General features: G+C 42.1%; 1 protein-coding gene across 1 annotated transcript in view; it reads left to right on the top strand.

Moving 5' to 3' along the window:
* Positions 1 to 23,022, top strand: part of sun2 (Sad1 and UNC84 domain containing 2) — a 97,683-nt gene extending 74,661 nt beyond the window's left edge. Inside the window, exons 14-17 of the mRNA XM_051934433.1 lie at positions 4,244 to 4,359; positions 9,757 to 9,924; positions 11,137 to 11,229; positions 20,752 to 23,022. Of these exons, the coding sequence (XP_051790393.1) occupies positions 4,244 to 4,359; positions 9,757 to 9,924; positions 11,137 to 11,229; positions 20,752 to 20,865 (491 nt within the window). The 3' untranslated portion in view covers positions 20,866 to 23,022. The remainder of the gene's footprint in view (positions 1 to 4,243; positions 4,360 to 9,756; positions 9,925 to 11,136; positions 11,230 to 20,751) is intronic.
* The last annotated feature ends 3,556 nt before the right edge of the window (positions 23,023 to 26,578 follow it).

Raw genomic sequence — 26,578 nt, 5'->3', positions numbered from 1 at the left:
TGAGTCTGAGATGGGACTTCAGGATTTTAGCTTTTATTTGAACTGGACCTGAGTGAGGGGCGGCACGGTGGCACAGTGGGTAGCGCTGCTGCCTCACAGTTAGGAGACCCGGGTTCGCTTCCCGGGTCCTCCCTGTGTGACGTTTGCATGTTCTCCCCGTGTCTGCGTGGGTTTCCTCCCACAGTCCAAAGACATGCAGGTTAGGTGGATTAGCGATTCTAAATTGGCCCTAGTGTGTGCTTGGTGTGTTTGTGTGTGTCCTGCGGTGGGTTGGCACCCTGCCCGGGATTGGTTCCTGCCTTGTGCCCTGTGTTGGCTGGGATTGGCACCAGCAGACCCCCGTGACCCTGTGTTCTGATTCAGCAGGTTGGAAAATGGATGGATGGATGGACCTGAGTGATTTATCGATAATTCAGATCCATCACTACAGTATACCGTAAATTCAAATTTTGTGCTACTTAACACATTTTTCTCTTAAGATTGTAGGGAGTTGAACTCCATCTTGATAGCCTTTGGACCACAAGGGGACAAATCTAACTCCATTTCAAAGAGAACTGACATTAATACTGTCCCTTCCTAAAAGTTTTGGAACAGCAAGGGGGATTCATTTGTTTTTTTTGTTCTACACTGAGGACATTTAGGGTTTAGATCTAAAGACGAGCACGAGGACCTCCATCTGGTCGAGTCCGGCCAGTACTTGGAATGGAGACCATTTAGGAAAAATTTGGGCTGTGGCTTCAAGAGGTGTTGGTGAGGCCACCAGGGGAGGCGCTTACCCAGTTGTCTGAATGTGGATCCCAATGCCCCAGTGCAGTTATGGGGACACTGTGCTCTAAAAATGGCACTGTCCTTCAGGTGAGATGTAAAGCCAAGGTCCTTACTCTCTGTGGTCATAAAGGATCCCTGGGTATCCTTTGTAAAGAGTAGGATGTACCCCCATGTCCAGGCTACATTGCCCTTCATGGTCTAGTCATTCTGGACCCCTAATCATCCCCTGTCTCTAATTGGCTATCTTCACCAACTAATAGCTTACGTACTGTATGGTGGCCATACTAGCACAATAATGGCTGCCATCACATCAACTAGATGGGTGCTGCACATTGGTGGTGGTTGAAGTGGCTCCCCACTCACTATGTAAAGCACTTTGAGTTTTGAGAAAAGCACTATGTAAATGTTAATAATAATAATAATTATCCATCCATCCATCCATTATCCAACCCGCTATATCCTAACTAAAGGGTCACGGGGGTCTGCTGGAGCCAATCCCAGCCAACACAGGGTGCAAGGCAGGAAACAAACCCTGGGCAGGGTGCCAGCCCACTGCAGGGCACACACACACACCAAGCACACACTAGGGACAATTTAGAATCGCCAACGCACCTAACCTACATGTCTTTGGACTGTGGTAGGAAACCGGAGCTCCCGGAGGAAACCCACGCAGACACGGGGAGAACATGCAAACTCCACGCAGGGAGGAGGACCCGGGAAGTGAACCCAGGTCTCCTAACTGCGAGGCAGCAGAGCTACCCACTGTGCCACCGTGCCACCCTATAATAATTATTATTATTATTTGAGTCGAGAGTTCAGAATTTCATCATTTATTTCTTAGTATTGATCGATGTTCAACTCCCAATGATCTCAAGAGGAAAAACGTGTTAAGTAACACGACATTTGAATTTACAGTACTTGGGGCCTCCGCCCCCCTGCTTGCTTCACTCGCCAAACCCCAAGCGGGCACTATGCGCTAGCAACTTTATAGCTCTGCCACTCGTGTATGTGGAAGCGGATGTACAATTTAAACAGATTTGTTATTTTCATGTTAATAGTTACATATGCATAAGAGAACTAACTATTTTACATTACAGCAAGTAATTAACCAAAGCAAAAAATAGTAAAACGTAATAAATTGAAAGAAAATTATGTTTCATGTTGCGTTAGAGATATTCGTTGCGTTAAACGTTTTCGTTCTGTTTGGCTCTGAAATGAACACGCAAGTACTTTTTAAACATTTTTACTGTAAAACTTCAGTAATAATATTTGGAATGAACTTTTCATCGATATCGCATTGAATTTTGATTCCGTTAGTGGATTTATATTGTGACAACACAACGTGCCCGTGAGTGAATATCGTTTCTTTTTCTCTAATAATTTAACCAACTTTTTCGAATGTTTGTCCCTGTGATTTGTTAATTGTCATAGCAAAAGCTATTCTAACGGGAAACTGTGAACGTTTTAATACAAATGGCATATCAAGATCTCCTTTGGTGCCTCATGTTATCCCCTCTACTACCTTACCTTTCTTGTCGCCTGTTAAAATTTTACATGTCAGAATTGTTCGACCAATTTTGAATACAACTAATCTTGCCCTATTGCATAGCCCATCACTCAGACATAAATTACGCAATAACATTACGATACATCCATCTTTCAACAGTAATTCGTGCAGTGGAAGACCGGACGGTGTTAATGGTTGTAGATATTCTACGGGATATTATAAGTTGATGTTTTCATCACCACCAACTGTTTCAGCAGAGTCTATTGATCCGCATTTAACCAATTTGCCGTATAACCGATTAACAATTTTTGCCGTTAATTTGTTTGACTTCATCGTTTCTCGGTGCTAGGATTGCCCACGTACTGATTTTTTCTGTTGATAACCCTTCGGGATGAAATTCTTCAATAATTAAAATGAGGAACTTAAAGTGAGGAAAACAAAAAAATTTATAAGAGCTGAGAGAGCAGGAACTGTGTCTGTCAAAAGCATTCACACGAATGAGAGGTGAGAGGACCGTGTGTGTGATTGAATATGGTTGAGAAGAGGGCGGGACTTGAAAAAATCTCTTGGCAATAGTCTCGTCTCGTCTCAAGATTTTCTTTTATAATAGAGAGATATTGAAGGGATGAATCTAATTTATCAATAAATCACTCTTGTCAAGTTAAATTCTTAATACCAAATTGAAAAGTTGGTTGCACAATGTCTCTTCTAAAACATTGCCTTTCAGCTCACTGCAGGACATTTAGTGATATTTCCGAAAGGGGCAGACTGAGTGTTCGCATCTCTTCGCCATGGCTCATTTCATGATAGAAGGTCATAAGTGAACATGTCCTCCCCTGTGCTCATTCATCTGATCAAATACCACAACACCCTAAATAATAAAGAAACTCTCCCAGTCAGGTGCACATGTCAAGCTGATGTCTGATTTATGGTTTTACTCTGCAGGAACAGCGCCAAACATTTGTAAATTTGTAAAGTCTGGTGCTTAGCTGAGCCTTAATATTTCTGAACAGAGGTGATAGGTGTAGATACATTTGGGAGAGTAAGGGACACAGAGTGGAAGTGATGGAGAACAGTGAGTTAACCAAGCAAATCATATCCCAGCATGCTCCATGCTGAATGTAGTGCTGCTTTCATGTGCTAAAGGAATTATGGGTGCTTCTGAAAGGAACATTTCTTGTGAATGCTCTTCTAGCTGCTAGTTCCAAGTGAGATCATTTGGAAATATCCACATTTATTAAGTTGTGCCATAACACTAACTGCTCACCTAATTTGAATACATCAGATTTAAAAAGTTAAGTTATGGTTTAAGCCAGAAGTATCATTTTGATGTCATGTTATTTTTAAAGTGATGTGATACCTGCTTGACCTATTTACTTTTCTTTTTATCTTCATGAAAAATATCACGTCAAATCCTTTATTGCATTGTGTGTAACTGTGACCTCACCACCAACAGTTACAGTGGTGAAAATATCCACACTGGGATAGCTCACAATGTGATTTCATGATAAAACACTTGGCGTAGTCGGCAGGATTTGCACTGTTGACAGGTGGAGTGTGATGGTAATACACAAAAGGAGGGGGCCTTTGTAATTCAGACTTTGCAGATTCCTGGTTGTCTGTCAGCAGTTGCCACAGTGCAAATACCTGGACAACTTCCATGTTCATAGTTTTCAAAAAATTGTGAAGTCTCCTAAAATTCTGTGATTTTCATATTGGTTGATTTTTATGTCCAGCACACTATTATTTCCTCCTTTTGGGCTACTGCTTGTTTTTATGACTGTGTGCACCACCCACTCCATGTTTTCTTTATTGTCCATCTCTAAAACATTGCTAAGAATATGATCAAGTGATAAGGTTGTTGGTACTCATGTATCCAATTTGTAAATGCTCAGTTCTTCAACTAATAGTGCATAGATCTGATGTGCTTGATTCAGTTCCCTGCTTACTTTAGCTTTTCTCCTGAAGGTGCCAGCGTGATCAACACTCGCTGTTCTGAGACCTACGAGACCAAATCCGCGCTCATCAGCCTATTTGGAATACCATTGTGGTACCAGTCCCAGTCTCCAAGAGTTGTTATACAGGTAAAGTAGGCACATGATAGGTAGTGTGAAGTAAGTTTTGTCATTTTGAATTGAATTAAACTCCTATACTGGTTTCATACAATGAGAATCCATTTGTGTGCAATGTAGTGCAGGAATATTTAACGTGTATCCTCCAGAAGGACGGAAAAGCAAAAATACAATGGCACCAGTTGGAGGTCCTGTACATCAGAGAGAGAGGTTAGGAGCACGCACTGATACAGCGCATTGCCGCACCCACCACATGGCAAACCAACTCAGGACCCCAGGTTAGGACCCGAGTCCAGCCAAGCAATGGGTGACACCTCGGCACCACACGAGTTCAGATGGAGTGGAACATTGTGAGTTTTTTTATGGTGGCTGGTGTGCCAATTCTGTGCCACCTTGCTTTCCCTGCAAGTTGGAGGACCTGCTTGCAAGGCTGGATGCAGGACGGAGCAATTGCAGGGTAAGGGCCTTGCTCAAGGTCCCAAACGAAGTAGAGTCACTTTTGGCGTTTACGGGATTCAAACCGGCAACCCTCCATTTGCCAGTGCAGATCCCCAGCCTCAGAGCCACCACTCCGCCCTCTGTACATGCCAGTGTGAAAATGTAAGAGCCACTAATGAGCAGAATGCGTTACACATGTGATGGATACTGCCGAAGGGCATTAGGCATGAGTGTCAGTACAGGTAACAGAAATGACGCCAGAGTAGAAATACACCATGAACCCCCAGGTCAGTAGACGGCAGATGTCTGAGAAGATGTCTGACCTCTATCCAAAAAGAGAGGAAATCCAAAGTGGAAAGAAAAGTGATTCTAGTGCCAGGTTACCCATTTAGGGATAAGAACATGGAGGACAGGAAGAAACCAGAACCCTCCTGCTTGTTATACATTTTGGTTTTAGTCCTTGCAGAAATACCAAGAGCGCCATTTTTCTTCAATCTCTTGAGATTTTTTTATTCAGTTATATTCATCCAACACCATTGTTGGCTACAGTTTATTAGTTATGAAAACTGTGTTGTTGCTTCTCATGTGAGGTGCAGATCCCCGATTAGACAGACAGATGGACGGACAGATGGATGGACAGACAGACAGACTGACTGACTGACTGACTGACTGACTGACTGACTATCCTGCCAACTATACTAAAATTGTTATCAATCTATCTATAAAAGCTGAGGATGGTCATGTTACTCCTCTCTCATTTACTCATAAGTCTTATGGAGTTAGGCCACTCACTATGCCAGTACTGCTTGGCCATAGTGTTGGTGGGCCAGTTTGACACATGTATTTGTTCCCTGAAATGTATGGACCCCCTTATGTTAACTCTTTGAGGGCTGAATATTTTTGTCCAAAAAAGTTTCTGAAAAGCAATGGCTTCACACAGAAATCAACATAAAACATATGTTGCTGCATGCTGTGGCTGCCAGTTTGTGAAGAATGTGCAGCAGGTTTGCTGCCAGGCTGTCTTCATGTGGCTGGGGCAACAGCAGCAGCAATCACGATGGTTTCTACCTCTTATAATTGTTAGGTGGCAGTTCTACCTGGTGAATATTGTCAGTACCACGATTAGCTGGGGACCAATCACCTGAAGCTGGATTTTGTATCAAAATCAGAGTCCAACAAGTCATAGTCCAGTTCAGAGATAATAGGCAAAATGTCGTCTATGGAGTATTTTGCTTTACGTAATCGCTTTGATCTCTCGCCAGATCTCAGTCCTATTTTTGCCGTTGTTTGCGCCTTGCTACTCACGCGAGCACAGGAAATCTCGGTCAAACCAATGAATCTTAACGTTCCTTCAGACAATGAGAGTCCAACTAAAACATAACAGTTGGTTTTGTCACAGATTACAGTTGATTACCATCATCAACTCCTCCTTTTGACAAGAGTCGACATCAGTCCTGAAAGAGTTAAAGTAATACACAGTATGGTGCTCTGTTTTGAGCTCTACCAGGGCAGCCGTAAGATTACCGTAGCTTAGTCCTCTATGATATTTTCCCATGTGTCCTTGCAGGACTCCAGCACTCTTGTCTCGTCTGCCTGCTCTGGAGCATCACCTGATCTCCCTGATCAGCGAGAAGGGGGCTTTATATCAGAAGACTGAGGAATTTATAAATGTATATTTATAAGTTGAAAGGGTTAACAGCTTCAAGTTCCTCTGAGTAAACATCACAGAGGATCTCTCGTGGACCCTTCACATAGACATTGTGGTCAGGAGAGCTCGCCAGCAGCTCTACTTCCTGAGGAGGCTGAGGAACTTTGGCATGAATGCCAACATCACCTCAAACTTTTAAATGAGTGTGGTCAAGAGTCTGCTGACGGGCTGCATTACCGTCTGGTATGGGAGCTGCTCTGCCAGCAGCCGTAAATCACTACAGAGAGTGGTGAAGACAGCAGAGCACATCACGGGCAAGAGTCTCCCTGCCATTGAAGACATTTACCTCCATCGGTGCTTGCGTAAGACAAGAAGCATCATAAAGGACCACAGCCATCCATCACACCAGCTGTTCTCCTTGTTACCATCTGGCAGACGATACAGGAGTCTGGCTGCTCAGACTACAAGACTTAAGAACAGTTTTTACCACCTGGCCATTCGACTCCTCAACAGCAACACCTGAACACATACACTTACATTACACCTACATTGCATTACATCACATCTACATTGTACTACTCACACACAAACTGTACCTGCACACACTCTGAATACTGACTGGAACATGCATCTGCACTTTATGGAATATACATCTGTACTTACTGTATAAAACATTATCTGTGCAATAACTGTCATTTGGACTTGCTGCTCATTCAACTCATATTGTTCTATAACTTCTCTTAAAACATACACATTTTATTTTAGATGGCTAGTCTATTTTTAACTTGATTATTTATTTATTTATTTATTTAATTATTTTTAGCTTTATTGGATCTAGGCTGAGTGACTTGTTTTTCTCATCTTACACATTTCATTGTAATGTTGACCCTGTGTTAACCTATATATGACAAATAAACCTAAACCTATATATATATATATATATATATATATATATATATATATATATATATATATATATATACTGTATATATAGATATACACTTTGATCTGAACACACACTGCAAATACTATAAAGTAAAAAAAAATCAAAAGAAAGGAAAGTTCTGACATGGCTGTCACAGTCATATTGCCATTGGTATAAATGAGCTCCCATAGCGTATCTTGACACACTTCTGCTGAAGAATTCGTTGGCTGAAAGTCCTCAGTGTTGGTGTGTCAGAGAGAGGACGTGCAGCAGTGTTCACTCAGTTTTATTTTAATTCTCATTTTGCTACGACCTCCAGGGTGTCGAGAGTGTGTCTTCCAACTGAGCCAGCCCTTTTAATTTGCCTGTTGATTCGGTGGGCTTCTCTTGAAGTGGTGTTATCAGCCCAGACACTACAGTGTAAAAAATCACACTGGGCACCAGAGTTACAGAAGGAACACAGTCTGCTAAGGAGAAAGAGCCTGCTCTGTCCTTTCTTATACAGTACCTCTGCGTTCTGAGACCATTCCAACCTGTCATTAATTTGGACTCCCAAGTACATTTAAGAGTAGACCACCTCTACATCCACTCCTTGAATAGTGAGCAATCATAATGTGTGTCAAAAGTCAATTAGCAGTTCCTTGGTTTTGCTGATGTTAAGATGCAGACGATTCTCTTTGCACCCGAAAACAAACTTTTCCATCTGTCCCTCCTCCTAAGTCTCATCCTCTTTATCAAAATACACCATAAGTGCAAAATCATCTGAGAATTTCTACAGCTGATATGACCTGGTGTTGTATGTCTAGTCAGAGGTGTACAGAGTGAAGAGAAAAGAAGACAGGCCCGATGCTTGTGGTGCTCCAGTGTTAAGTCCTTGAGTCTCACAAACTGCAGTCTACCTGACAGATAGTCCATTTTCCAGGACACCATAGGCCCATCCACCTTCATAACTCTGAGTTTAGCCTTTAACTGGGATGGTTGGATGGTAATAAAAGCACTGGAGAATCCAAACAGCATAATTCTCACAGTGCTACCAGCTTTGTCCAGGTGAGAATAAGCCTTGTGGAGTGTCTCCATGCATGCTCAATAATCCAGGTAAGAAAATTCTAGAAAGTTGATTCAGTTCATCTGGACATAATTCTTTTCCAGGGAGATACGTTACATCACTCATCCAGCTGACTTCCTCAGTCTCAGTTGATTGCAGGTTTCTCCAACCTTATAAACAGTACCTAGGCCTAATGACCGAACTAGCACCATTGACTAACAATGGGCCATGTGATCAATGATATGCAAATTGTCCATTGATCAGTGGCCATGAGTACCATTCACAGAGAACTGGGGAATGGCTGCAATCACAGCATTGTAAGATGGATGCATATCATTGATCACACGGCCCATTGTTAGTCAATGGTGCTAGTTGCGGTCATTATGCAAAGGTACTGTTTATAAGGTTGGAGAAACCTGCAGTCAACCGAGACTGAGGAGGTCACTTGGATGAGTGATGTAACGTATCTCCCTGGAAAAGAAGTATGTCCAGATGAATTGAATCAACTTTCTAGAACTTGTGGAGCAGACTGCTAATTGTATCCTCTACTCCAGTCTTTCTCAGATTGTCATACTGCAGTGGGTCCAAGTGGTCTACCACAAGAGAACTGATATAGTCCAGGAGTGGTCTGTCAAAGGTCTTCATGGTGTGAATGATTTGAAATGTTTGGGGTGCCAACCGGGGCAAAAACCTGTTCAACTGGAACAAAAATCCAAGATATGAAATGAAGATGATGTGCCTGAATGTGCCTTCTTACAGAATGTGAGCCATGAGTGTCACTGCTCTGTAGTCATTAGGTGAAGAGGTGCCTACCTTCTTTGGAACAGGAACAATGTGGGATGTTTTCCAAACCAGTGACACTTTTCTGAAGCCTCAGGGACAGACTGAACAGGTGACAGAGGACTCTATAAATTTGATCAGCACAGCCTTAAGAACTCGAGGACAGACTCCATCTGACATCTCTGATCATCTAACACTGTTTAATAAGGCAACATGCTCTTCATAACATCCAAGCTTTGGATAAAAACTCTTCGACAATCCAACTCTTACTTAACGATTTAGATAAGGAGAGGATATCAGGCAGATGTAGGGCTACTTGCTATGCTTTTTGACATAACATTGTTGGCTACTGATGATTGTGTTTTCGCTACAATTGGAATTCACGACTCATAGTTTTAAAAAAAAAAAACTGTTCTATAGTATTTATTCATCAAGTAAATGAACCCATTTTTAATAATTTAGCATCTGTGGCCTCATTCTGGGAAAAAAAAAAAAAACTATCTTTTTATGAAATATTTTCCAGGAGTGCTTTCCTTTTTCAATTTGTTCATTTGTCATATCTCCTCTCCACAGCCAGATGTGCACCCTGGGAACTGCTGGGCTTTTCGAGGATCCCATGGCTTTATTGTTATCGAGCTGGCTTCACAGATCCAGCCCACCGCTGTCACCCTGGAACACATCCCCAAGTCCATCTCTCCTCAGAACAAGATCGACAGTGCACCACGCGAGTTTGCTGTTTACGTGAGTCTGCTCGGCTGGCATATTGAATCTTGACGTTTCTTAAGGGGCTTATTTTATTATGAGAATGCTCACGTAAGGAGAATGTATGGTTGTTGGCTTTGGGTATCTGAAAACAGGAGTCCTGAAGGACGGGGTCCTCTTCTCACAAGGTAGGGCCTGTCCTTTCTGAATCGGCCTGTCTTCTTGCTAACTCACTGTCATAATTACTATTGTGAATTTAGCTGACTGCCTATAGACAAGGTGACTTAGAAAAGTCAAAAATATAACGTAAATAAAATGGCACTGTATATATTAAGGTTATGAAGAAAAGTGTAGGCAAGGAAAGGACAGGGATAGGGCCACCCAAGTCCTAAGTAAGGTAGGAAAACTGAGGGTCGGCAGAGTTGAGCTTTGGAGGGTGCCCTGGTACGGCTATCGGTAGGGGCATGATGTATTATCGTGAATGTTCACCCGATCTTTATTCTGATTTACTTACGCTACAAAAGGTCTACAGGACGGTAGTGAGACCAGCTATGTTATATGGGTGGGAGACGGTGGCACTGACCGAAAAACAAAAGATGGAGCTGGAGGTGGCAGAGTTAAAGATGATTGGGTATGACGAGGATGGACAGGATTAAAAATGAGGACGTTAGAGGGTCAACTCAGGTTGGACGGTTAGAAGACAAAGTCAGAGTGGCGAGACTGCGATGGTTTGGACATTTGCAGAGGAAAGAAGTTGAGTATATTGAGAGAAGGGTACTAAGGATAGAGCTGCCAGGTAAGGGATAAAGAGAAAGGCCTAAGAGAAGGTTTATGGATGTGGTGGGAGAGGACATACAGGTGCTGGGTGTGACAGAGCAACATGGCGACAACAGGAAGATATGGAAGAAGATGATCCACTGTGGCGACCCCTAACAGGAGCAGCTGAAAGCTATAACTGATAACTATGATGTGTGTATGAATTTTAGACATATCTGCCTTATAACCCATCCATGTGCACAGCTGCCTCAAACAAAATGAGACCTTTCTATATCTGTTTTTTTCGTGCTTTGTCCCACTTGGACTGCTACCATAAGCAAACTGAGACTTCGTTTCTCAGGTACAGAGTGGCCTGCTCAACTTGGTAAACTGTGTGGTTAAAGAGTAAAGATAGACATACAGTAAAAGTTAATCAGGTCAATAACAGGCCGGCCCTGCTTGGACCTGCTCTTATCATGAAACTTTTCGTCTCAGGGTTTGAAGAATGAATCCCAGAAGGAAGGCACACTTTTGGGAAGCTTTGCTTTTGATCAAGACGGAGAGCCACTGCAGACCTTCTACTTATCGGTGAGTAGACTCGATGTCCCTATTAGAGACCAGCTGTGAAATTTGTCCCAGAAGAACTTGTGAATCTGTTTTTCTGACCTACTGGTGCTGACACAGTGTTTTAAGTGGCCAAATCCTGTTCAGACTTGAACCAACCTTGGCTGTGGTTTGGAAAAAATCACACTGAACCAGTGCAGAGTCCATTGTTAGTGTCTGGAATGTTGGAGAAAACACAATTCAGACATGGTGGGCTTGGGCAAACTCAACGTGGTTAGCAGGCCCTCCTGGATGTGTGACACAGCAGTTACCAACCACTTTGGATGCAATATTAAAATGTTTTTTTTTATTTTAATACTAATTATGATGAGGGACAACCATTGAAGGAGCAACTAACATTAGTCATGGTACTGAAGCAAGGACATATGCAAGTAAGAACTGCACTATACTTCACAAAATCTACAATAGTGACCTTATACACCTATAAACTATCAAACCATCTATTTTCAAACTCACTTATCCAGTTCAGGGCTGTGGGAAACTGATCTGTCTATTCTGGCAGCACTAGTTTTAAGGTAGTGGCTCCCCTGAGTGGTGTGCCACACTCTCCAATTTTCACTCTTACAGTTCTGGCTTAACCAAACATTTCTTTGGGATGTTGGAGGAAACCCCAATGTCTAGGAAATCATCAGCATTTCTGCCATTGGAAAATGTGATTGGTACTTTACTACTACTGATAGGCCATCCACCTCTTCGTCCATCCATCCATCCATCCATCCATCCATCCATCCATCCATTCATCCATCGCTCCATCCAACCATTTACTAACCTGCTTATCCAGTTAATGGCCAAGGAAGGCAGTTGTCTATCCAAGACAGCAAAGTATGCCATATGAGAAACAATGAAAAGAAAAGTAGGGGTACCAATTGGGCAACTCCCTTCAGTGCAGTAATCCAATCAGGCTTCTTAAATTCCTTCTTAGCCTACTAGGCTCATGAAAAACAACGGGGAGTTGTGTCATGCGGAGGCTTCTCCCTGAAGTGAGATGCCCTTTTCTGTGAGCGTCTTGGTTTGAAAGCATCCCAGTCCACATGAGTGGAGCCTCTGGGACACTGTGGGTGGAGTCCGGCAGCCCTTAAATGGAGGTTTCTTGGGTGCTGCAGTGTCAAAAAGACATGACACACTTGGTAATTGTGCCCCCTCTCGTCCTGAGGTGGTATTAAACACCTTAACAAAGTCTGGATGGTGATCCTCACGCGCCCATGCATGACAAAGGCACATTTTTGGAATAAAGAAGTGTGGCCTGCAGAGGACGCTCCTGCTGCCCAAACCCGAGACGGACAGGCATTGGACACAAGTTCAGCACACACACTTTTATTTTTTTATTTTTATTCCTTTTACCTTGTGGGAAACGCTTTCCCCCCGTTTCCCACCTGCACAGCACAGTTCACAGCACTAAACACAACACAAAAATCTTTCTTTCCTTCTTCTTCTTTCTCTTTCTTCGCCTCCACTCTTCCTTCTGCAAGCTTTGTCCACCTCCACCCCTCTCTGGCGGGTGTAGTGGCGGGTGGCTCCTTTTATAGGGCACCTGGAAGTGCTCCAGGTGGTCGACGACCTTCTTCCGGAAGCACTTCCAGGTCTGCCAAACAGGGCTCAGCTGTCCCTGCCACGCCACCCTGGTAGCGCCCGTGGAACCCAGCAGGGCTACTCCGAACTCCAACTCCCCACGTGCCCTGTGGGAGTCCAAGGCACCGCTGCAACCCAGGGCGGGCTACCCTCTAGTGTACTGTGGGCAAAGGTACGGGGAGAATTGTCCTGAATATGCTCTCTCCCCCAGTCCTTCCACTATATAGGAGTCACAAAGAGTAACGAAGAAAACCCCATGCAGAACTGGGGAGGCTGAGCAGATCCCATAATGACTGAGAAGTGCAAAGTAACCCACATAACTGACAGCGCATTTCTAATTTATTTTTGTTTGTTGCACAGTTTTGCTTTTGAAATGCAAAAGAATTATAAATAATTTCTCCGGTATTTGCTGTTCCTGCAGTAGTCATAACAATCAAGTGACATTTACCTTTATTCCCGTCTCCGATGTGACAGCTTCTTTTTTAACTGATTTTCATTTCCTCTCAAGTGTACTGCATTTGTCTCATCCATCATACAAATATCATCTGAAACTTCATCTTGGAAACATGCCAGCGAACTTGTCAGGAAATGTTTCACGGATCCATTTGTAATATAGCGTGTGGCACTTAATTAAAGAGGAATGGAAAGCATAGCCTGATAAACTGCACTGTGGAAAGCGGAGGTCACGTGTGCCTCTGCTGGAGGGGTTTTATATCTTTAAACAAAGAATCAGTATGGAATGGTCCATACAACACCAAATTACACTTTAGTGACACCACAGAAAATCACTCAACCGAAGGTTTTACAATACAGCACATCTGATTGTACTGTACAATGATATACAAGCAGGTATACTAACTTATATTTATTATGAACACAAGTGGAGGGTTAAATGGACAGGAAATTGAATGAAATGAACAACTTCAGTACTACAAGTCAAATTCCGTTAGAACAAAGTGCTCAAAAAAAGAATTTGTTATAATGGGGATTTTGCTGTAATGGAACTGAGATATAGCGCAGACTTTCAGCACGTACAGTTGACAATGCGGAATGCCAAACTCAATGGCAACGTCTCTTTTCTTCTTGTTAGCATAAATAGCAGCCAGAAGTTCCAAACTTTTCTTTTTGTAGTGACGGCCCTTGGTGTCCATAGTGCGTAATCAGTATTATTAGACGTCGAGGTCCGGGGAGGTCCCCCTCGGTGTCCAGAGCACACACCGCTTGAGTTACATAAATGCCAAACCCTCAGTGTCCATAATGCCCACCCCTTGGTTAGAAACGTCCTCTCTCTGGCTGCTGTCAGTTTTTTTTGTGAGTCACCATTTTTTTTAACCCTTTTTTACATTAAAAAATCTCGACAAATAATTTAAGGAAATGAAAGTTCCATTGTTGGATTTGCGAGCACAGAATTCAAAGACACATTCAAATGTAACACATTTGTGTTTTTGAAAAAGATTACGGCGTTCAGGTGTATGCAGGACTAGATCTGGGCGCATTTATGAAACACGTTAAAAACTAGTTGAGTGGTACAAAACGAGGGAAGCTCAGCAGTCACCACTTTTGCTGAAGGCCGACACAAAATTGAATCCTCAGTCTCATCAGTGCAGTCATTGAAGTCAAACCTCACCTCGAGAAACTCGGAAACAAGAGACAAGTCGAGCGGCAACGCACCTCCGCAACTCCACAAGTACAGCTGGAGTCAAATTTGATTGACAGTTATCCCGCCCCTAGATACTCCCACAATGCCTCTGGTCTGCAGTAAACTTTCTCGAGCTCCACTCTGCTGCAAGAGTGTGACGACAGTCGAGCAAACCAAGTGACGTAAATGTGAAATTTAATTGGCTGTTCAGTGGAGATACTGAATCATGAATTTTTGGGCTTAGTACTGGAGAAATACACTTGTTTTGCTGCTTTCTAATGTAAAATGACTTTGCTGTAATGGATTTTGCACATATTGTACAACTGACTTTTTAACATTAGTTCTATAGGAAATTGGCCAGGACCAAAAAAAAAAGGTTAAGGATTTTATTAAAACAGAATTAGTTTTCATGGAATTTAACATGTATTTCGCTTGAACCTAACTACATTGAGTCAAAGGAAATAAACGAGCTGCATGATCGACAGATTGGTATCGGAGTGGCTTAATGCTTCTGTCCACATCGACCTGTCAATGATCTATCATGGTGTTCATTTCGTTCTCTTCATCGTTCAGCACGTTTTCAACTGTCGTAACTTATTAATGTCTTTGAATGTGTATGTGTATGCACGTGCATGCGCTTGAGTCTGCCTCTGTGTGTGTGTGTGTGTACATTGTGAAGATATAAGTAAGAGACAACACGCTCAAAACGTTTTGGGGATTTGTCTTCCCAGTATAGTGAAGTGTCCAGTAGTCTTTCTCAGACTCGTACATTCAAAGAAATTGAATCACAACAAGGACAAACGTATTGGTGAAATAGCTGGATTTATATATGGGACGGAAAGGAAATTATGTACAATGGGTATGATGGGAAAATCCAGGATGTACCAGAGATGACATGGAAACGTGGAGCCGGAAGTGATGTCATCAGGATGGGACAGGAGGGAGGTACACACGGAAGGGAAATCGTCTGTGGGTCTTCAAAAAGGTTTTTTATTCGTCTGTTTTTCTGCTAAATAAAAGGGAGAGGTGTTAGTACACCTCTAACCCTAACAACCCTTTAACAACCCTAACCCTTTGTTCCAAACCTATTTTCTGTGTATTATCGCGCTCAGTTGAGCCAGGCAGTTGCTCCCTACTTGCATGTGTGTAACAATATATAAATTTAACAGAGCTGATGTTCAATTAAAAAATATAATCACAAGTAATCAATTAACAGTTTTAATCGAAATGAACTGCATATTAATCGAGATTTTACATTTTTCCTTCATGCACTATAATATGTTCCTATAAAGCAGAAATAACCCAATGATTACGTTCTAATACAAAATAGTTTTAACAACCACTTGCCTAGGCTTATTCAATTATTCCAGTTAGTTTATTGAAACATTTTTGTGTAACAGAAACAATCAAATAAACAGTGATACACTGTTTTGTTGTATAGAGTCATCATGGGATCTGTAGGTAACTGTTCATATCAAAGTGCTGGCATCTTCAATCAGAAAGAGATTTGCAGAAATTTGACCTGCATGTGGTGTGGGTCAGTAGAAAGAACAACAGAGTAAGACAAAAATTTGCCATTGAACATCTAGGTCAATAATAAAGATAATAAAGTATATATTAATCAAATAATGAAGAGAACAAACAATATTTGTTTTGTGAATTTCCCATTGGGATTAATAAAGTATCTATCTATCTATCTATCTATCTATTAGACAACAGACATGTATGCAACAGCCCTTCCCAGGTCAGCGATGACGATAATTATTTACATACACTACATACGTGAAACTGAATGAAACAACAGAACATCTAGGAAACGATCAAGCCTTCTGGGGCAATGTGCTCTAGACAGATAAATCAAAGACAGAGTTGATCACAGCAACAGTAGACATGTTTGGTGCAAACTGAAGACAGCATTTGAGAAGAAGAACTTCATACGAGGTGTGAAGCATGGTGGTGGATATGTTCTGGCTTCGACTTTGCTACGTCAGGGCCAGCTTGCAGTCATAAATTATGCATCATATCAAAGTGTGCTGGAGAAAATCAAGTCATCTGACCAAAAGTTGAATTGGAAATGGACCATTCAACGTGATGATTATCCAAAGAACACTAGCAAACCTACCGAGGGAATTGCTCGAACAGAAGAAATTGAGGTTTAAGAACTGGCGTAGTCAGAGCCCTGTTATGAATCCTAGTGAGATGTTGTAGGGAGATGGGTGGTGCACGCAAGAAAACCCACAAACATCTTACAACTAAAGGTAGTTGCTATGGCCAAAGAATGGTCTAAAAATGGTCAAAAAAGTCATTTCTGTTATTGGGCTAATGGTGGACTTACTTTTTCCCCAGTAGAACATACCATCTATTGATATTTTTGTTGAATAAATGACTGAGTGACTATGTAGCGGTCACAAGGATGCTAAGATTCACACTGTCTGAAGATAATTTGTTTATTGTATTACTGGGACCCCAGGAACACACCCAGCCTCAACCCAGTATGCACACACTCACACACAAATACACTGATAAGCGGCTCAATGGCTTTGTCAATAATAAAGATAATAAAGTATATATTAATCAAATAATGAAGAGAACAAACAATATTACACCAAAGACACATATGCAAAAGCCTTCTCCAGGTCAGCGACGGCGATAATTATTTACATACACTACATATGTAAATGAAACAACAGACACTACTCAGTAAACAATTAATACTAACAATAACACAGTCCAGGACTGCAGGTGTAGATGATGATGGTGTGTGGACTGAAAACCCCCAGTGAACAGCCCTCTGCAGGAATTGCAAAGTTTTGTCCTACCAGGTTCCAGTTGTAGTGTGAAGATTTGGCGTGATTGGGAGTGCACACCCCACGGCGAACATGATACATCCAACCAAGACAAAAATTGCACAAACAAGCAGGCTCAGGACAAGCACATACATCCAGATAGAAACTGTAATACACAGTGGTTGTAGTTGTAATCTAACAGTGTGTGTGATGCATACAAACAAATACAGACAGACTACCTGTGTAAACCCACGCTGTAAAAAGCCTGGGCTCCAAGAAACCATGGATTCTAGCACTTCAGTCAATCAGTCGCATCGGTTGTGCATTAGCAGCTCCTCATTGGTTTCGTTTTGCTGACGAGCTTGCCTCCGTTGTCTATCAGCAGCTAAACGAGATTGTCTCTCTCTCTCTCCACGGAGGTTTCGTTTTACCGATGTGCTCGCCTCGCTTTTGTATTAGCGGCTAAGCGAGTTGCACTTTGGTGACAGAATCGCTTTCTTTGAGCTTCATGCTGTAACCTCACACTTCAGGGCTACCCCACAATTCCAGGCTGCCTCGCGCTTCTGGGCCACACATACTTCCATGTTTAGACATTTATATACAGTATAAGACGAGGCTCCTGTTTTGTCTTGGTAGAGTAATATATTGCTCTACTTTCCCCTATTGTATTATTAATAAGTAGCCTTTGTCAGAATGCCTAAAATCTCCCCAACTTACCACTGTTTATAAGGTACTAGCAAAATACCCGCGCTTCACAGTGGAGAAGTAGTGTGTTAAAGACGTTATGTAAACATATATATACATATACATATATACATATATATACATATCTACATATACACATATCTACATATACATATATATACATATATACATACATACATAGTGCATTGTAACACGGGCTGTGATTGTTACATGGGAGGGAGACGACAAATCACAGCTTCCCGCTTCCTAATCGGGCCTGTGATTGGTGCTTTGACTGATGCCCAGATCCCTGAAGAAAGAAAAAAAAAACTAAAACAGCCAAATGGGGCTATGCATACAAACTCAAAAGGTTTATAAAGTCAGGCGTTAGGCAAGTGTCATTGAATAGCGGCGCGTGATTGAATAGCAGCGTCAGGCGTTAGGCAAGTGTCATTGAATAGTGGCGCGTCATTGAAGAGCAGCACTGCAAGTTTAGTTTCTTTTCAATAAAGTCAGGCGTTAGGCAAGTGTCATAGAATAGCGGCGGCGCTCGGCGCTGCAAGTTTAGTTTCTTTTCAATAAAGTCAGGCGTTAGGCACGTGTCATAGAATAGCGGCGGCGCTGCAAGTTTAGTTTCTTTTCAATAAAGTCAGGCGTTAGGCACGTGTCATAGAATAGCGGCGGCGCTGCAAGTTTAGTTTCTTTTCAATAAAGTCAGGTGTTAGAGTGACGCTGCAAGTTTAGTTTCTTTTCAATAAAGTCAGGCGTTAGGCACATGTCATAGAATAGCGGCGGCGCTGCAAGTTTAGTTTCTTTTCAATAAAGTCAGGCGCGCTTTGCAGAGGCGAAGTTCTGCTTTTAAATTTTTATTAAGAAGAAAAGAAAACCTTTTTAAACTGACTGAAAATATACCAATAACAATTTGTTAAGGATCTGTTTTTTGTGAAGCTGCCTTTACACAGCCTGTCCGCTATTTTATAAACGAACGCCATATAAGGCCGTCCTTTCTCCTTCACAGTCAGTTCACGTGATTACGTGTGAGGCGTGATGACACGATACACAACCCCCGCAACCCCGCCTCCCACGGCCAGCGAGCTGCCGTCCATTACTGTATATGGACAAAAAAGAGGTTCCAGTTATGACCGTTACGCTTTGAATTTCGAAATGAAACCTGCCTAACTTTTGTAAGTAAGCTGTAAGGAATGAGCCTGCCAAATTTCAGCCTTCTACCTACACGGGAAGTTGGAGAATTAGTGATGAGTGAGTGAGTGAGTGAGTGAGGGCTTTGCCTTTTATTAGTATAGATTATAGTAAATAACTTACCCCCACCTTCCCTTCTATATCTATAGGCAATTAGGTGTAGTGAAAAGACAAGCAGGAATTAAGTTACACATAAAACAATGTATTATTGGTAATATTCATAAATAATAACAATATGCAAAGTACATTTGAATATTGGCAACCATACAACCTGATTAAATGGTGATGTGTAGTTTCAGGCGGCACACAGACTTGTAGTTATTTAAAATCTCTAGTTAAGGCATCATTGGTGCTCAGCTTTCTTCAGAACAGGCTGTATGCCTGCTCCAATATGGCTGCTAAGCTGTGGTCTTCATTGTGTTGTCTTCATCATCAGAGGTTAGTAAGAGAGAGAGAACATGGTTGAACAAGCAGATTTATAGATTCTCTGTCCAACCCCTATTGGCTCAATAGGACGTCATGGTACTTAAAAGCTTCTGATCCAAGCCAATTCCAAACAGCCATACTTCAGACCAATGGGGGAATACAACATCTTAACACCTGCCACCCCCAAGACCATATGTCTTTATGGCTTTCTTGCAGAGATTGAAAGACTTTAGCAGAGAAACACTCGCCAGTTCACTCATAAAATTCAGAGAGACCCATTCCTAAAGGGGGGGGGGGGTAAGCACTCACTAATGTAACACTAAATCACATTGCTTTGCCTAAATTACAAATAAAGACATACAAAATATTTATCAAGTTATATGCAAAATCTTACATCACAACAGCTCCTTACAGCGTCTTTTTAAAGAGTTTGGTTAATTAACTCCCCATCAACCCTTGCACCCCGTGAATCTGCCCAATGTCGTAATACCGCCATGGCTGCTGGGAGTTGTTGGCAATTTAAGTAGAACTGCTACAACTCTATCCAAGTCTATTGCCTTTACCTGTAGGTACCGTCTGCAAGAAAGTCTTCTGTTTAAGTGCACAGATGTTGTTAAAAATGTTAACAATTTTCCCCATGACTCTAAGGCAGGGAACAAACCCCAGTTATAACAATACCCATATACTGCGGCACAACATATTGGATGTATAGCGGCCATTCATTCTCTTACCCAGTGACGCTTCTGATTGGCTCATTTCAGATTGTTGCCCTGTAGACTTGCACAGCCTGTTTAACTTTGTTAGCTACTTACCATTCATATTAGCCAAACTGATTTAATCCTGAAAGCCACATGTGTAGGATGATGTATGGAAGCCGGTTGTGACAGATGAGGCTAATGTGAGTTGTTTTTGTAGGTGATATATTTTCAGTTTTATTTCCTGCTGTTCATTGTATTCAAGTACTTTATTACCTCTTCATCATCCTGTCATTTACTGGTTAGGCAGATAAGACTTGCTTGTTTATTTGGGGGGATTAGATATGGAGAGGAAGTGAGCGTGTCTTTTTAAAGGGAAAAGACTCTTCTATTATCGTGGTATCATTTGTATAAACACGACTCTGTTCTTCTACAAATATTACAATTTTCAATTATCGTTTATCGCTTGTTTTTTTTCCTCTTACAGAACGAAGAGAACAACATCTATGGTGTCATGGAGCTCCGCGTGTTGAGTAATTGGGGCAACCCAGAGTACACGTGTGTGTACCGCTTCAGGGTCCATGGAGAGCTGGCCAGTTAGGAGCTGCTGTGCTGGTCACCATCGCCGGACCGTTGAAGTGAGTTATCGATGGGTAACAACATGGCAGATTCCTAACCCAATCGCTCCTTTCCAATTTTGGATCTGCTATTGCCCTGCACAGCTGCATATCAGAAGCTTTGCCATGCTGCTGCCTGCCAACTCCAGAGATGATATGAAGACGACACAAAAGGGAATTTTAAAATAGACTTAGGAAGAATCGGATTTGCACTTTTGTTCACAGCTGAAAGCGGGCTGAGGCTTTTTTTTTTTGTTTTTCTCTCGTTTGCTTCTCTTTCACGGACTCTTGGAACACGTGAGTGGCTGCGGTTTCAAATTTCTGGACGCCGTTGAGCGGCTTCCTTCAAGTCGGTTGTTCTTCTGCAGCTGAAGATGCACCTCAAAAACGTTTAATATATACAGCATATATATATATTTTTTTTTTCTTATTCGTTCAAATTTCAGGAAGAGTCGACGAGACCGGTTTTCGTTTTTTTTTTTCTTCAATACCCCTAGCAAAAAACGAAAAGGTTGTGTAGCTATTGGACAGAGCTCATTATCAACTAGAATTGTGAGGGGCTCGGCTGGCGTGCTATAGCACCAGTTGAAACGTGGCAAAGGCCCAACTTTGTGTCTCCCATATCGGAACATATTGTCGAATTTTGTATCCCTGTTCAGACTGGAAGGGAATTGGAGCAACTGGTTCAAGGCAGTACAAAGGAGCACTGGACGTGAAAAGAGTCCCTACTTATGTAAGATTTTATACCTTTAATCTTTGACTTTGTAACTGTTTTGAAGACTTTTCAGCGCTTCTGTAAAATTTCTGACATCCTTAAATTATTGTAAGTGGGTTTAGTGACGGATGAATGAATATTGAGAAATGTGTAATGGCCCCTTAGGCTTAAACTTCCAAAATAAGGCTTTTATTTTCTCCAGGCCTCCGAATCTCCCATTTAAAAGTAGTTTCTTCTGTATATCACTTTTACTTCATATAAACACAGCCATCCATTACCATAACCCGCTTACCAGGACGTATCCATTTGTATTTCTGATGTAAACCTTTATATATATCCTTTAATTTACCTACACAAGCCTTTTAATTAGAGGCCCTGCCACATTACACGACTTTTTCAGCAATTTTCCCGTCACAGACTTCATTTAATTAATCTTGACTGCTAGTTGTGTAGTTTGACATACCCAGTGACTCACTCCAACCAGTCCGTGACTCGCCCCGACACAATCAAACTGGTTTGACTTTGTCTTTAGTCGTCGGGCTGGGCTCTGTGCGTGCGAGAGAAGACAACCAATGAACGCTCAGCTCAGAAGTCCAATGCATATAATGCAGCGACAAAGAATAAGGAAAGCATGTGTTTTGGACCTTGGCACGTCTGTCAGATGTTTCATGTTTTACAAACCAGGGAACATATTGCGTACCTGTAAACCTTTGGCATGGTTACTGGCTCAGCCAGACGGCTGGTTATTAGAATAATGGGGTCACTTCATGACAACTGTGAAGGAAAGTTCTCACCGAGCTATGAAATTTATCACACCTTTCGAATTCTGCTTGTGCAAATTGACATACTTGGTCAATGCAATCAACAACTGCAGTCATCAAGTTTGACATCCCCTCCGACTATAAGTCGTGTAATGTGATATGGCCATAATATTTCGATCTGAAGCTTCCCATTTCCTACATGAGAACTCGTATTTTGAATGAAACATTTTGAGTGTCCAACACATCACATTTTATCCTCTTCTCCTTTACACCTTCTCTGTAGGAATGTCAATATTGCTTGGAAATCTTTAAGATTTTACTGTTTCACTCCTCATTTTTTGTATCTCTCCTATAAGCCTTATTTTGTTATGTAAAGGGTTAACGTTTAACATATCAACTTTTGCATTTCCTGTATTGGCATCTTGGAATGTAAGGCCACAAATGAGAACATTTAAGCTCAATTGGATGTTAATAGTAGACTGATCCAAGGTCCTCATCCTGCTTCTTTTTGAAGATGACCACTTCAGCAGCTCTTTACACCTTGAAGCGTTTACATTAAGCTCATTTTTCACAATGCCTCCATTGGAATTTCCCAGATAATGATTTTAGGCTTCATACTAACGTCTCATCCTCCAAGCAGTGCGCAGAAGCAATTAAAAAAGGAAGTTAAACATTCACAGTGAATGCAAATCAAAAAAATATTATGCTAAATCTCTATAATAATGAAATATATTATATATATATATATATATATATATATATATATATATATATATATATATATATATATATATATATATATATATAGATATATATAGATATATATATATATATATATAGATATATATATATAGATATATATATATATATCCACCCTTCCATTTTCCAACCCGCTGAATCTTAACACAGGGTCACGGGGGTCTGCTGGAGCCAATCCCAGCCAACACAGGGCACAAGGCAGGAACCAATCCCAGGCAGGGTGCCAACCCACCGCAGGACACACACAAACACACCCACACACCAAGCACACACTAGGGCCAATTTAGAATCGCCAATGCACCTAACCTGCATGTCTTTGGACTGTGGGAGGAAACCGGAGCGCCCGGAGGAAACCCACGCAGACACGGGGAGAACATGCAAACTCCACGCAGGGAGGACCCGGGAAGCGAACCCAGGTCCCCAGGTCTCTCCTACATATATTGTGATGGATGGCTGGGGATCCTGCCCAGGCGGGATGCCCTTTATATGAGAAGACTGGGGCTGAATGGGTGCACTACCAGGAGTACCTCCCACAGGACACAAGAGGGCAGTCCCCTGGGTTTACATCGGGGCCACGGATTTGGAGCTCAGAAGGGGGCACCTGAACAGCTCCAGAGTCTGGGCATACAGCACTTCTGCCACACCCGGAAGTGCTGCCGGAGGTTAATTGTGGGACACCTGGAGCACTTCCGGGCGCACTATTAAGGAGGCCGCCTCACTCCATTCAGAAGCCAGAGTCGGGAGGAGGAGGACGAAGCTTAGGAAGAGAGGAGTAGAGGCGGCGACAGAGAGAGAGAAGGACCGAATACTGTTTTGTGTACAGGACCGTTTAAATAAAAACGTGTGCATTTTGGACATACGGTGTCTGTCTGTCTGTGTCTGGAGCCTGTCTTCTATAATATATATATATATACTAGCCATCCCCCACGTAATGAAACAGGACAAACTTTAAAAATCAATAAACAAGTATCGCTAGCTAAGCGGAGGCAAGGTACGCTCCAAAACGTGGCCAGAGGTAAACCAACTCAAACTGAGGCTGGCGCGTGAGTGAGGAGGACCCCATCCGGCTCCTTACTCCTGATGTTGCATTTCCCCCTCCCCTCAGCCAGCAGCCTCTATCTCGGATTACCGTGAATATATCGCTCCTGCAAGCGAACTATGATTCTTAGCGCAATGATAGAAGTCGCAAAATCAACTGGAATGTTCAAGCAAATTCTAGAACAATCGCTAGCTAAGCGGAGGTAAGGTAGGCCCCGAGGCTGGCGTGTGAGTGAGGAGGGTCCCACCCCTCGGCCTGCTGCACGTCTCTCGGATTTGCACAAATAAATCGGAACCGTAAACGAACTGTGATTCTTAGCGCGTTGAGAGAAGTCGCAAAATCAACTGCAATGTTCAAGCAAATTATAGAAAAAAACCCAATCTAAATCCGTTAAGTAGTTCTCTCGTAAAAAGCAGACTGACAGACAGACAGACAAAGAGACGTTGGACGTTATATATAGAGAAAGCATGCAGCGTGACATAGGGATTAAGAACTTGGACTTCAAACCCTGAAGTTGTGCCTTCAAATCCCACTGCTGACACCATGCGGCTTCCAGAAAGTCACTACCTTATCTGCCAGTGCTCCAACTGGAAAAACAAGAAATGAGATCGATTGTATCTCAGATACAGACAGACAGATGACAGACAGACAAACGATGGATTTTAGATATATATGGATAGTGGTTTTCTAACCGACTCAAAGCATTTTACATAGATCGTGGGGATCCAGTCCAACTACCACCAATGTGCAGCACCCACATAGATGATGCGACGGCAGCCATTCTTGCACCAGAATGCTCACCAGAAGGTGGTGAGATAGAGAGACAGGGGGGAATCACTAGTGGCCCAGAATGACCAGGCCGTGCTGGGCAGTTTAGCCAGGACATCGGGAAGCACCCTACCCCTTTCGAAAGATTATAACCACATAGAGTGAGGACCTCGGTTTTAGGTCTCACTGAAAGGACGGCAACACAGTGCCTATGTCTCTTCACTGGGGTATTGGAAACCACACACAGACCCCAGAGTGAGCGGCCCCTTAGCTCCACCAACACCTCTTCCAAGGTTCTGGTGATTATGACGTATAAGAAGCTTTAGGGAACACCCAGAGAAGAACAAGCAAGTGTATTTCTGGACAAGACTGTCAAAATGTGGGACAGAAAAGAACGAATCCATGTCTTTAAAATTCTCAGAAGATCAATAAAGCTAATCCAGCAGATTTCGTGGTTCATGTATTTGAGGGCACGGCTCACATTTCTTTGCACAAAAGCATACAGCCTGACATACTGTAGGTGGATGAGACATTGGGTCACTTTACCTATTAACTGCAGATCCGAGCTTGATGGGCTCAAGGGCTACCGTTCATTTGGTAAACTTCTTCTAAGACACTTTGAATGTCCGTTGTCGGATCCAAAAAAGTTTTTTGAAAAGAATGTTTAAACAATAGAGGAACCTTAACCGCCTTCAAAGAAATCCCCTGATGCACGTTTGCTTCTCTGGTTCAAAAATCTTCTTCAGAATCGCCATCGTACGGTCACTTTGCGTTGCATTCAGCTGGTTCAGTTTTATAAAGATCTCTTCTCCTATCGTAGTTCGTTTGATTTTAGGCCACAGTAATTATGGCTATTTATGAAAGCAGTGGGTTGTGCGGTGCGGTGCGATTCCATGATGTGTTCTGCCACTTTTCTGGTTGATGGTTCAAATTGCACTTGTTATGGAAGAATGCAAATGAGCAGGAAGTTAACATGCAAAACTCCGCCCACTCAGCTTGCTTGCTGTGGACTGGTGGCCAATGAGATTATATGACTGAACTCTTTGATTGTATCTTGTAAATATTTTACACTGCCTGCGTACAACAATTACATTTCCTTGGGAACCCCTTAGATATTGTGATGTTAGACATACCATTTATTAAGACTTTGTGTCTCCTATGTCGGGTATTTCATTGCTTGTGATATAAGACTTAGACGTTCTTAAGATTTCAGATCACCTACACAGGACTTTTTATGTACTATGTACGGCTAAGCATTTTTGAAGTAACTCTTTGCTGTGTTTAAGGTTTCAAATCACGTATGTTTTATGTGGGATATCATATTCATAATATTATTTCCTAAAAATTCAGGTCATCTGTGCAAGACTTTCCCTTTTATTAGGTAAGATGAAGTAGTTACAACATGCAGTTTTTAAAGATGTAATATTGTGGAAGTGAGATTTTCCATTTCATAAGATTTTGGATCACCTGGAGTAAACTTGATTTTAATTTCATGTATGAGACACAATGCTTTCTACACAAGACTTGGAATTTCTTTACATTTCACCTCACCTATGTCTGACTTTTTTATTTTGTATTTACAACTTTTTGCAGCTAAAGATGCAACATTTTCCATTTCGTAAGGTTTTGGATTACCTAGAGTAGAACTGATTTTA

This window comes from Erpetoichthys calabaricus, chromosome 12 (genome assembly GCF_900747795.2).
Source record: "Erpetoichthys calabaricus chromosome 12, fErpCal1.3, whole genome shotgun sequence".
In the NCBI taxonomy this organism is placed as follows: Eukaryota; Metazoa; Chordata; class Cladistia; order Polypteriformes; family Polypteridae; genus Erpetoichthys; species Erpetoichthys calabaricus.
This window is presented reverse-complemented; position numbering and strand designations above follow the sequence as displayed.